This window comes from Mercenaria mercenaria, chromosome 4, assembly GCF_021730395.1.
Source record: "Mercenaria mercenaria strain notata chromosome 4, MADL_Memer_1, whole genome shotgun sequence".
NCBI lineage: Eukaryota > Metazoa > Mollusca > Bivalvia > Venerida > Veneridae > Mercenaria > Mercenaria mercenaria.
In genome coordinates, this window is record NC_069364.1 from 72,273,789 (window position 1) to 72,286,298 (window position 12,510).

General features: G+C 35.5%; 2 protein-coding genes across 3 annotated transcripts in view; both read left to right on the forward strand.

Annotated features, from left to right (window-relative positions):
* The first annotated feature begins 189 nt into the window (after positions 1-189).
* On the forward strand, positions 190-8,234 carry LOC123523834 (uncharacterized). Of its 2 annotated transcripts, XR_008370682.1 has the most exons (3): positions 190-355; positions 824-7,694; positions 8,162-8,234. XR_008370682.1 is itself a non-coding variant. In XM_053541656.1 (2 exons), exon 2 carries the CDS (start codon positions 931-933, stop codon positions 7,081-7,083), a length of 6,153 nt encoding a protein of 2,050 aa, XP_053397631.1. In that variant the 5' UTR covers positions 190-355; positions 824-930; the 3' UTR covers positions 7,084-8,138. The 2 variants fall into 2 exon arrangements, 1 of the variants encoding a protein (XP_053397631.1); XM_053541656.1 differs by lacking the exon at positions 8,162-8,234 and having other exon boundaries at positions 824-8,138.
* An 800-nt stretch (positions 8,235-9,034) lies between these two features.
* The window catches only part of LOC123552119 (F-box only protein 3-like), a 33,707-nt gene continuing 30,231 nt past the window's right edge, over positions 9,035-12,510 (forward strand). Inside the window, exons 1-2 of the mRNA XM_045341511.2 lie at positions 9,035-9,080; positions 12,029-12,107. Of these exons, the coding sequence (XP_045197446.2) occupies positions 12,037-12,107 (71 nt within the window). The 5' untranslated portion in view covers positions 9,035-9,080; positions 12,029-12,036. The remainder of the gene's footprint in view (positions 9,081-12,028; positions 12,108-12,510) is intronic.

Consider the following 12,510-nt stretch of genomic DNA (forward strand, 5'->3'; position numbering starts at 1 on the left):
ACAATGAAATCAGTTACAGACGTGTAATTCTTCCTAAGAATATCTAAATGTCACATTTTGTAAACTTTGACAAACAATACATTGGAGAAAGGGGGAAAATATTATTCTTTTCTACCGCCTTAATGTCAGATTTTAATCTTTCATGGTTTGATTTTTTTCTTGACCATTTCTTAAATCTTGTTCCGTTTTTGTACAGTTTTTGTACCGGTTTAGTACGGAATTTTCACTTTAATTTTGTAAGAGTTGTGTCCCTTGGTATAAGTACGCCATTTGTATAGGAAATGTCGCGTCATGCGAAAGGCAATTTTGCTCCGGCAAATTGTAAATTTATAGGCCTCCCTAGGTTCCCCACAGTGTAAGTAATGATCATGCAAGTGTATTAGTAAATGGATGAACTGTTTATGTATGCAATAAATGTATATTTATGCGTTGAAGTGCATTTAGAATTTCCTTTGTTTAAGGTCACGTGATAGATTTTTGATTTGAAAATCTTCAGAATCGTTGTTAAATGTACTAGAATTGCAAGTTGCATATATCTATTGTCCAGTTATTGTTTAAAAAAAGTATTACATTGTATTGTTTAAGGCTGTGCTCCTTATTGAAAATTATTGTGTAATTTAACACAGTATTTAGGACTAAATCAATTTAAAACAGGTTAGGTCTTTTTAGATCTGGTATAGTCTAGTAAGGTAGTACCGGGCTGTCCGGGAACTTTATATGTCATATTATTCAGGTTTCACTTAGACGATATCGATATTTGTCTGATTTGTATATACCTATTTTTCACTGTATTTATCATTGATTTGTTTGTGTGTATTTACAGCTTTTTACCTTGCCTCTCTGGAGGGATGTAATCGATGAATAAAATACTAGCAAACTCAAAGGTCGTTACAGTAAAAAGACTGTGTTTACCAGCAAGTGGAGGATAAGATGGATCCCGCTAAGACTTCCTCAAGAAGAACAAGAAAACTTACAATTAAGGGACAAGAAATGTATGAATTAAGAGTCTGCGAATTTGGCCGTGTTCTGTTTAATATTCATCAAACAATAGAAGAAAACATTACACTAGTAGAAACATATAAAGAAAATAAAACTGTTCTAGGAGAACTAAAACAAATATTAGAAGAAGAACACCACAAATACGTAACATTATCAGACCAATTATGTGTTTATTTGAAACAAGCTAAAACCAAAGAAGCAGAAGCCGAATTAAGTTCGCATTTAATTATCAGACAGTCTGTGGAAGAAAAGGTCAAGTATGCTCAAGAGTTTGTAAATGAACAAATAGGTGAATCTATTGAACAGAGTGAAGTAGCACAGAGTGAAGTAGCACAGAGTGAAGCATCGGCTACAGAGACAAAGAACCTTAACGACAATAACAGTCAAAGTCGAGATAATGTTTCAGTGAAAAGTAACCAACAACAGTCTGGTGGTTCGGTTAAAAGTCAAAAAACTCGGAACAGTCAAAGTGTTGGAAAAAGTCGAAGTACACATTCAACTTCATCAAGTAAAAGTAAGATGAGCCAAATGCTGATAACAAAGAAATCCAATCTTGAAACAGCTAAAATAAGATTAAAAATAGCAGAAGAGGAAGAAAAGTTAAAAAGGCAACAAACTGAGTTTGAAATAAATGTAAAAAGAGAACAAGCAGACAAACAAGCACAAGTTGAAAAAGGACAAAAGGAATTAGAAGCCAGTTTACACATTTTACAGTGTAAAAAAGAAGTACTTGAAACTGAAGCAGAGTTGAAAGTAGTAGAAGAAATAGCTAGTCTTGAAGTTGACAACACAGAATTACCTTCAGAAGTTGACAACAGAAGTATCTTCGTGAAAGAGTACATAGACAATTTACCTGAAATCACTAGAGTTGACGGGTGTGTAAACAGTTTACCTCTACACAGCAATCCTTGTACTGAAGTAGTGGAAACTTCTATGCAAAATAAACTTGACAATACTAAAACTTTTTTATCACCATTGGAAAACCAATCGAATCTTGGAATCCCCGAACCCACTTCACAAGTCGAGAAAGATGAAAACAATTCTACACCCCAAGGTGCAGGAGTATCAGAACTTACGAAATATATCATGAAGAAAGATCTTTTATTGTCGCGTTTATCTAATTTTGATGACCGTGCAGAGAGATACTTCAGTTGGAAAAATAGTTTCCTCAATATAGTGAAAGAATTAGACGTGACAGCCACAGAGGAACTTGATCTTTTAGCACGTTGGTTGGGACCAGAATCTAAGCGACAAGCTGTGAGCATTAGAGTTTCTAATCCACACAATGAACAGAACGCGTTAAATAAAACATGGGAAAGACTTGATGAGCGTTTTGGAGCACCTGAGCAAGTTGCGGAATCCCTAAGAAGAAGACTAGAAAGTTTTCCCAAAGTGACAGTAACAGAGAGACATAAATTGTATGAGTTGTCTGATTTGTTATCAGAAATTGCAAGTGTTAAAGAGAATGAGAGATATAAAATGTCACTATCATATTTTGATTCTGCATTAGGTGTTAACAATGCTGTGTGTAAATTACCTGTATTTATACAAAACAAGTGGGTAGATCATGCTAGTTCTTATAAGGTTCAACATAATGTTATGTATCCTCCTTTTCATGTTTTTGTTGAATTTGTAAAGAAAATGGCTGTTAGACAAAATGACCCCAGTTTCAGAATTCAATCAAATGATAGTCAAAAAGGAGATAGTACAGTACATGTAAAGCAAATGAATAAGGTCAAATCAGTGAACACTAGAAAAACAAATTTAGAAACTTCACAAAGGTTTGAAACTAAAAATCTCAAGTGTGTTATTCATGGAAATGAATCCAAACATAAATTAAAACACTGTCGTACATTTCAGGCAAAATCTATTCCTGAGAAAAAGGAAATTGTGCAAAAAAATGGTATATGTTTCAAGTGTTTAAATGGTAAACATCTGGCGAAAGATTGTAAAGAATCTGTTAGTTGTGAAAAATGTAACAGTTCTCGTCATTGCACTACATTTCATATTGATCGTCCTGAAGCATTAACAGGTTATGGCGGGGAACATCACCAACAGGACCCATCTTCACGGGTTAATGTAAGCTGTACAGAAGTATGTGGAGATCCTTTAACCACTGGTAAATCATGTACAAAAACTGTGTTAGTGCGTGTATATCCTGAAGACCAACCTGACAGAGCAATTACGTGTTACGCCATTATAGATGACCAGAGTAACAAATCACTTGCTAAATCTGAACTCTTTGATAAAGTAGGTAACAATACAGACACTATAGATTATATTTTATCATCATGTGCAGGAAAAGTAGCCAGATCAGGAAGATGTACATCAGGAATTTGTGTTGAACCTTTTGATGGTTCATGCGTATTGAAATGTCCACAACTGATTGAATGTAATGAAATTCCAGACACCAAGAAAGAAGTTGCTACTCCAGCAGTTGCAAGACAATATAAACATTTAAGAGATATACAACATTTGATTCCAGAGATTGATTCTCATGCAGATGTTTTGTTATTATTGGGAAGAGACCTTCTTGCAGCACATCACGTTATAGACCAGAGAATAGGAGCTGAAAACGAACCATACGCACAACGTCTCCGATTGGGTTGGGTTGTCGTAGGAGAAACATGTTTAGGCATGATACATCGCAATGATCAAAACATGATTATAGTAAACAAAACCAATGTTTTGTTTAATGGGCGTAGTTCAATGTTTTTGCCTTGTGAAAACAAATTTGAGATCAAAGATACTGTTTTTCAAAGAACTGTTGAAGACGATAGTCCAGGATTATCGCGAGAAGACAGAGAATTTCTTGACATGATGGAAAAAGAAATGACAAAATCTGAAAGTGGTCACATCATTGCACCGTTACCATTTCGTAAAGCGAGACGCAAGCTTCCAAACAATTTTGAACAAGCTAGACGTAGAGCAGAGAATTTATCACGGGATTTGAAGCGGAATCCTGCCAAACGAGAGCATTTCGTTGAATTCATGAAAAACATATTTGAGAAGAAACATGCAGAAGAAGCTCCTTCTGTAGATAAAGGTGAAGAAGTTTGGTACCTCCCAATATTTGGTGTGTATCACCCGAAAAAGCCAAACAAAATTCGTGTTGTATTTGATTCTGCTGCCAAATTTGAAGGAGTTTGTTTAAATGATGTTTTGTTAAAGGGACCGGACTTGACGAACAATCTTGTTGCTGTTTTATTGAATTTTCGGAAAGAAAGATTCGCTGCAATGGCTGATGTGGAGCAAATGTTTTTTAATTTTGAGGTTCAAGAAAAACATAGAAATTTCTTACGCTTTCTCTGGTTCAAAGACAACGATCCAGCAAAGTCACTGGTTACATATAGAATGCGTGTACATGTTTTCGGAAATTCACCATCTCCTGCAGTTGCGACATACGGTATTCGTCAAGCTGTGTGTGATCATAACTCGGACATTGATTGTGATGATGTGTGTGACTACGTCAAGAAAAGTTTTTATGTTGACGACGGGCTGGTTTCAAAGGCGCATGAAAATGAATTGATAAGTTTAATCAAACGGACACAGGCAAGATTACAAGATGGAGGTGTTATTCGACTCCATAAGATAGTGTCGAACAGTACAGCTGTTTTAAGCAGTTTTCCACCAGGTGACTTAGCAAAGAACATTACTGAAATTGACTTTAGTTCGGAAACACCATGTATACAAAAAAGTTTAGGTCTGAGCTGGAATGTAGTGAAAGATGTATTCTCATTTCAGGTGTCTACAGATAAGAAACCGTACACCAAAAGAGGTCTGCTGTCTACTATAAATGGATTGTTCGATCCCCTTGGTTATGTGGCACCAGTTATATTAGGCGGTCGTCTTATAATGAGAAAGGCCATCCAAGACAATAATCTGGGCTGGGATGATCCATTGCCGGAAAACTTAAAGAGAGAATGGACAGACTGGCAAAAATCTCTTGTTCATCTTGTGCAGCTGGAAATACCACGTGCCTTTACAGAAATGTCATTTGAACATAGTATAAAACGCGAACTTCATGTATTTTCAGATGCATCCAAGGAGGCTATCGCCGCAGTGGTCTATATTCGTATATATGAATCAACCGGAAATTCTCACATTGGGTTTGTACTTGGAAAATCGCGGTTAGCTCCTACCCACGGACATACAGTTCCAAGGTTAGAGTTATGTGCTGCTGTAGTAGCTACAGAACTGGCTGCATTTGTACAGAAATATTTAGACATACCATCTCAGTCAACATATTTCTACACAGATAGCCAGGTGGTCTTAGGCTATATAAACAATGAAGCACGTAGGTTTTATGTGTATGTGGCAAATAGAGTTGATAGAATCTTAAAGTTGTCGTCGCGTAATCAATGGAACTTTGTGCCTACTGAAAGAAACCCAGCAGATCATGGTACACGTCCAGTGAGTACAATCAATATGAAGGACTGTAAATGGTTGACAGGAATAGAATCTGGGTTGCAGAGAAATATTGAAAATCAACATGTACAGTTTAAACTAGTAGAGCCTGAAGAAGATGTAGAAGTTCGCCCAGTTGTAAAAGTGAACAAGATAGAAGTGAGAAAGGCGAATCTTGGTGGACATCGTTTTGAGCGTTTTTCATCCTGGAATAGACTGGTTCTAGCAATTTCGTGTTTGAAAAGAATTTCAAATAAATCTCATAAAAATGTACAGACTGATACAAGAAACAATGTAGAATTCAAGAAAGCTGCAGAGATTATGATTCTGAAAGAAGCTCAAAGGGAATCCTATTCTAAAGAAATAGATTTATTAAAAACTGACAAATCAGTTGCTAGAGACAGTAGTTTAGTGAAGCTCTCACCTATTTTAGACTCCAATGACTTGTTAAGGGTTGGTGGTAGAATAAGAAATGCCAGGTTAGACACAGGGGAGAAAACTCCTATAATAATACCAGGAAAGCATCATATCGCAATGCTTCTAGTTAGACACTTTCACCAGTTGATATCTCATCAGGGTCGTCATCTGACTGAAGGAGCAGTACGTTCAGCTGGATATTGGATTACAAGTGGAAAACGACTTATTAGTCGTGTAATTCATAACTGCGTTAGATGTCGTAAGTTAAGAAGACCTACTGAACACCAGAAAATGGCGGATCTTCCAATTTGTCGCTTGACTCCAAGTCCTCCTTTCACATACGTGGGCGTCGATACCTTTGGGCCTTGGTCTATAGTTTCCAGACGTACAAGAGGTGGTTTAAGCAATAGTAAACGCTGGGCAATACTGTTTTCATGTTTGAATACTAGATCAGTCCATATTGAGGTGATAGAGGAGATGAGTGCTTCATCATTTATAAATGCGTTAAGGAGATTCATTGCCATTAGAGGTCCAGTGAAAGAGTTTTACTCAGACCGTGGAACAAACTTTATAGGAGCTGTTGGAGAAATGGGTATGGACAAAGTGAATGTAGAAGATACAGATATTAAAGGTTTTCTAAGAAATCACAGTGCTGTCTGGTATTTCAGTGCACCTCATTCGTCACATATGAATGGATCGTGGGAAAGAATGATTGGTTTGGCCAGAAGGATTTTGGACTCCATGTTGTGTGATATTAGTACTAAACATTTTACTCATGAAGTACTTTGTACGTTGATGTCTGAAGTCATGTGTATTATTAACAGTAGACCAATTACCACTGTGTCAGATGACCCAACTTCTCCAGCCGTTCTTTCTCCAAATGTACTGTTGACGCAAAAGGTGAATTCCGACATTGAACCTCTTCAGAACTTTGATTTAAAAGACATGTATAAATCTCAGTGGCGGCAGGTACAAGTACTAGCTGATCAATTCTGGAAACGTTGGAGAGTTCAGTATCTTCACAGTCTACAAGTTAGGAGAAAATGGCAAACTGAACGTTCAAATATAAAGTCTGGTGATGTTGTATTAATGATGGATAGTAATGTACCGCGTATTCACTGGCCAGTAGGAATTGTAGAAAATGTGTTTCCTAGTTCTGACGGACTTGTACGTAAAGTTTCGATACGTGTGATAAATGAAGGCAAAGTTGCGAATTACACGCGTCCGATTACCCAGTTGGTGCATTTGCTTTCTGAATGACTGTTGATTAGACCGATACGTATACTTTTTGAGATAAACAGGAGATGTATTTGTTAATTAACATCATTTAATTGAAATTTAATTCTTTTAAATCAATAGATTTACAGAAAGGTTGATAGCATTTATTTAAAGCTCTTTATATGTACAGTTTCGTTGGAAATTTGTAATATATATCTCAGGTTATAATTATCCACTAGTATATATTAGAAATAAGGTTTATGTATACTTATGTTAAATGTAAAATTAAGGTATATGTTAACCTTTGAAAATTGGTAAGATTAAGGTTTATGTTAACCTATGATTAAATGTAAAGTTAAGGTACACGTTAACCTTTGAAAATATGTAAATTTAAGGTTTATGTTTACTTGGGTTGTATCAAATTTCAAATATTGTTGTATTTTGATGTGAATTTGTTTCCAAATTCAGGCGGGGAATGTTCCGTTTTTGTACAGTTTTTGTACCGGTTTAGTACGGAATTTTCACTTTAATTTTGTAAGAGTTGTGTCCCTTGGTATAAGTACGCCATTTGTATAGGAAATGTCGCGTCATGCGAAAGGCAATTTTGCTCCGGCAAATTGTAAATTTATAGGCCTCCCTAGGTTCCCCACAGTGTAAGTAATGATCATGCAAGTGTATTAGTAAATGGATGAACTGTTTATGTATGCAATAAATGTATATTTATGCGTTGAAGTGCATTTAGAATTTCCTTTGTTTAAGGTCACGTGATAGATTTTTGATTTGAAAATCTTCAGAATCGTTTGTAAATGTACTAGAATTGCAAGTTGCATATATCTATTGTCCAGTTATTGTTTAAAAAAGTATTACATTGTATTGTTTAAGGCTGTGCTCCTTATTGAAAATTATTGTGTAATTTAACACAGTATTTAGGACTAAATCAATTTAAAACAGGTTAGGTCTTTTTAGATCTGGTATAGTCTAGTAAGGTAGTACCGGGCTGTCCGGGAACTTTATATGTCATATTATTCAGGTTTCACTTAGACGATATCGATATTTGTCTGATTTGTATATACCTATTTTTCACTGTATTTATCATTGATTTGTTTGTGTGTATTTACAGCTTTTTACCTTGCCTCTCTGGAGGGATGTAATCGATGAATAAAATACTAGCAAACTCAAAGGTCGTTACAAATCTAAATCGTATTTCATTATTCATGTTTTACAAAGCATTATTGGAGAGAACAGAATTCATACACTTTATTTGAAAAAAAAAGTTTATTTGCGAATATACAAATCTCCCGCAAAACATGTGAATATATTGATGTTACAATGTAACTATGTAGGCCCTATTGTGAGCGGAGTGGCCGAATATCGCCACTATGGTATTAGAAATGATGACGTACAAGGGAAGCGGTAAGAACATTATATAATGCGATTAGGACTAGATCTAGAAGGATATTTTAATGACGACGTGGGGAAAAGTAGACGGCAAATCAAGCTTGCATTCTTCATTGAGTCTCTGTATAGTAGTAGGCCTACAAGCTATTTCAATAGATTTTTTCTTTCAAGCTCGATGTTTTGTGTAATTTTGCAAAATAATTTGTCATTTTTTAAAGATGTAAAAGAAAATTGCTTAAGAAGCACACATGCAGCTCACAGGTGGCAGTACCATAGAAAAAAAAATCTCAACTATCAAAACAATAATTATTAGAAGGTAGAAAGTCTGCTATATGCCCATTTGCCAAACATTGTGGAACATAGGATATCGTAATAATTATTGTTTTGATAGTTGAGATTTTTTTTTTTTTGGGTTGTATCAGGGGTTTTGTAGGGTGGGGATTTTAAGGAATGCCTGAGAATGTCAGATTTTTTTTTCAGGGTTGTAGCAGTGGGGAGGGGGTGACCAATCTATGATACTGCCACCTGTGATGCAGCTGCTTCAGTTAAGTGTATTTTTTAGTTGTGTTATGCCTTCAAATTTCCCGCCATCTGTCAGCTGGACACTTCCGGGTGATAGAGCAAGACAAAGAAGAGGTCAGGTATTGTTTACATACGAAATGTTTCTCAATGTGCGCTATTTAAACAGTTTTTAAACAGTTACTTGACATATTTACATTAACCGTATCATCTATGCTGGCCTGTCATATGTGATTTACATGTTGTAATGTTAACAATGGTCACACTGTACGCTAATTCGGATAGTATGCATTTTGAACATTGCAGTATTTTTAGCAGTTATAAATATGATAAAGTGCAGTTGATTTATTTATTTTGAACCAAATGCCTGCTTTAACCTGCATGCTTATTATTTTTGTTAAAAAATAATGTTAATCTCATTCTTATCTACATGATTAACAGTTGGTCATGTTGGTTGCAAAAATAATTGATCAGTCCAAAGAAGTATAAAATACACAGAATGGCAACTGGCTGTAATCCCGCGTGATCTCGTGTCAGAGCGTGAATCGGCGTTATCTTAGTAAAAACAAACATCGGCGAGCATGGAGTTACAATTTGTACCTTTAAAACTACATTTAAATTACATGTTTGCTTCTAAAACAACATTAATTTAATGTGAAAAAGTCTTAAGACACAAAGTACGCGTTTCTTGCCATCAAAAGAAGCGTGATCATACGGTGATAATTATTTTACCGATGAATAATTGCTTTCGCATACAAAATGGCGTGTGGAGAAAGCGCCACTTCCGATAAACGAGATCTCATTCCGTTATCACGGGATGTTGGCGGGATTTGCTCTATATGCCTTTCAAGTTGCCGATCTATTTATTTTTATAGCTCTTTGATCAGTCTAATTTTTAAGAGCTATTTATTTTTCTTGCAAAAAGCCTTTTCTGCTATATACGAGGGTTGTCCCAGAAAATCATGAACTTTTTTAATTATTTCGAAAGTAAGTGACACATCGAATAATTATTTTAACTGATGTTATTTCAATGTATACTGGACAAGACTGTTTAGTTTAAAATTAGGAAGTGTCTATCAGCACGACCATCGTGCCGATTAGTATTCTTATCCGCACGACGGGTGTTTAGGTGGCATTTCTATTTTTGGCGTAATATATCTTAGTTAAAAATACTAGCTGTAACAGCATCATGTTCATTATTTGAGCTATCAAATAAATAGACTTTGATTGGATATTAAAACAACCATTATTACTAAGTCTATTTATATAATAATATTAGTAATTTTGTAAAATTAATTGAATAATTCATCCATTGCAAATAAATCAAAAGAATGCAAAGAACATATATTCTTGCATAATTAATAATAGTTAGTTAGCATAACTTCATGCCGTTATTTTATTTTTTATATTATGTTTTTAATTCAATAAATCGTGTGTTAGGCAAAGGTAAAGGTAAATTTTATTTACCGTCGCTTTGTGAAACAGTTAACATAAGCTCTGTAGAGCTTTTGAGCGACCCTATTTTAAGAACAGTTAAAACCAATTATACCTTACCCCCAGCAATTTGTAAGTGATTCAACATAATGCGAGTAGGTGCATGCATGCTAAAATTGTACTTTATGGAGATCTGATAAGGCTTTTGAAAAATTGTTTCCGGTAACATGCCCAAAAAAAAAAAAAAAAAAAAAGGGTAGGTAGATCTAGATCGGATTTTTTTTTAAGTGAGACTTTTCAGAAATTATTTATGTGACAAAAATGAATACAAATAAGGGGGTTATGTCTTTCGAGCGTCAGTAAATTGATTTCTAACATCACTGACCATGTTTAAAGCATAAAAAGTGCAGTATTGCAACTTTTTGTTAAAAAGTTGAAAAAAAAATCTCCAAGGAAAAAAGGGAAAACTTCAGAAAAGATTAACTAAATTTCACATATGTATACAGTATTTTTAGTTGTATTAATAACAAAAAAAATCGACTTTCCAGTCATGTCAGCAGATCGTCGTGCGAATAACGAAAATATTCGGCACGACCGTCGTGCGTATTACGAAAATCGACACGACGGTCGTGCGGATAAGGAAAATTATCGGCACGACCGTCGTGCGGATAGCCTCAGCCTTAAAATTAAATATCTGTCATATTATTTGAGTATTTTTTTTAAATAATGGATGGCAGTCAGTACTAGTCGGCGCACACTCAGTTTTCTTCCTACAAAAAGAAACAGCTTACATCTTCCTTTTAAATTCATGTAACCTACCCGATATACATCTCACAGGATTAAATATTATACCATCTTTAACGACAATGTGTGGCGCATAATCATGTTGCATTTTAAGTCTATGACGTCACTTACGTTAAAATAGTGACGTAATTTTTGAAAGAAACTTGTATGCCCTTGAAGATAAAATATTGTGCAGATCGCGGTATGACTACTTCACAAACAAAACGAGAAATGAAAAATTCTGGAGGTCAGGCAAATGTTAGCAGGACACTTGTCTTTACGTGGCACAAACGTTTATGGAAGGTTGGGCGAATGATTCAAAGAGAGGGTGACATAATACGGCTCTGTTTGATCATAGAGCATGTATAACTGATTAGATTTCTCAAAATAATGACTGGACGTGCTGTAAAAGCAATTCTAATACAGGTCATTTATACAGTTGTATGATATTACTGACTTCGACTGACATTAGGCACTAAGTTCACAGTTAGTCCGACTTGTGGCATGCCTCATTTCAGTCTGATATATATCGATGGACAGAGTTTCCGGTTCACTGATTGAGCCTACAATGCTGTCTACCTTTGTCTTTAGCCTGCTGGTGGCAAGTGATCCTGCTTTTGCGGCCAGTGAAGACCAAGATCAGCCTGCACATCCATGCAGGTTGATTATGGTCTGCACTGTTAGCTATTCAGTTAGTAAATTTTTAGTGTACACCTCCTCGAATAATAAATGGTATTGCCCAAATTGAATGATAGACCAGTCCATGTTAGAAATTTAGCAGGGTAAAGTTTAAAATGTTCTTGACACGCATTATTTGCCAGTTTCAATGTTACTGACTTTTTTTATTTTCTAGACTGAAAGATGCTGCTGTCATTACCAGATGAATCATTGTTGATTATTTTACGATTTCTTCATTACAAAGATATTAACAAGTAAGAATAAGAATCTTTGACTTAACCTTAAACTTTCTGCTGGCAAGTGATTTTGCCTTTGCGACCACTGCAGACCAAGATCAGCCTTGCACATCCGTGATCATGATCTGCACTGTTCGCTATTCAATCAGTAATCGTCTTGTTTTAATTGAATGATGGACCAACAATTTAACAGGCTAAGGGTTAAAGACAGTGATTTTGGTAGTAAAATCCGATAGTTTTGTGATATTGCAGAAGGCACCTGGTGTCTAGATGACTCTCATCATGACAGCTTTAAAACCAATCATTGAACACCAACAGTTCCTCTGCTGAGGCTAAAAGTGGCAGAATCTGTGGTTAAATATGTAGTCATATCAGCATAAAGTTGTCTACCTTGGTACCAGCTGGCTCTTATTCATGTATG

Excerpts from the sequence above, each read along its gene's own strand:
- LOC123523834 (XM_053541656.1), top strand. The coding sequence starts at position 931 with ATGGATCCCGCTAAGACTTCCTCAAGAAGAACAAGAAAACTTACAATT.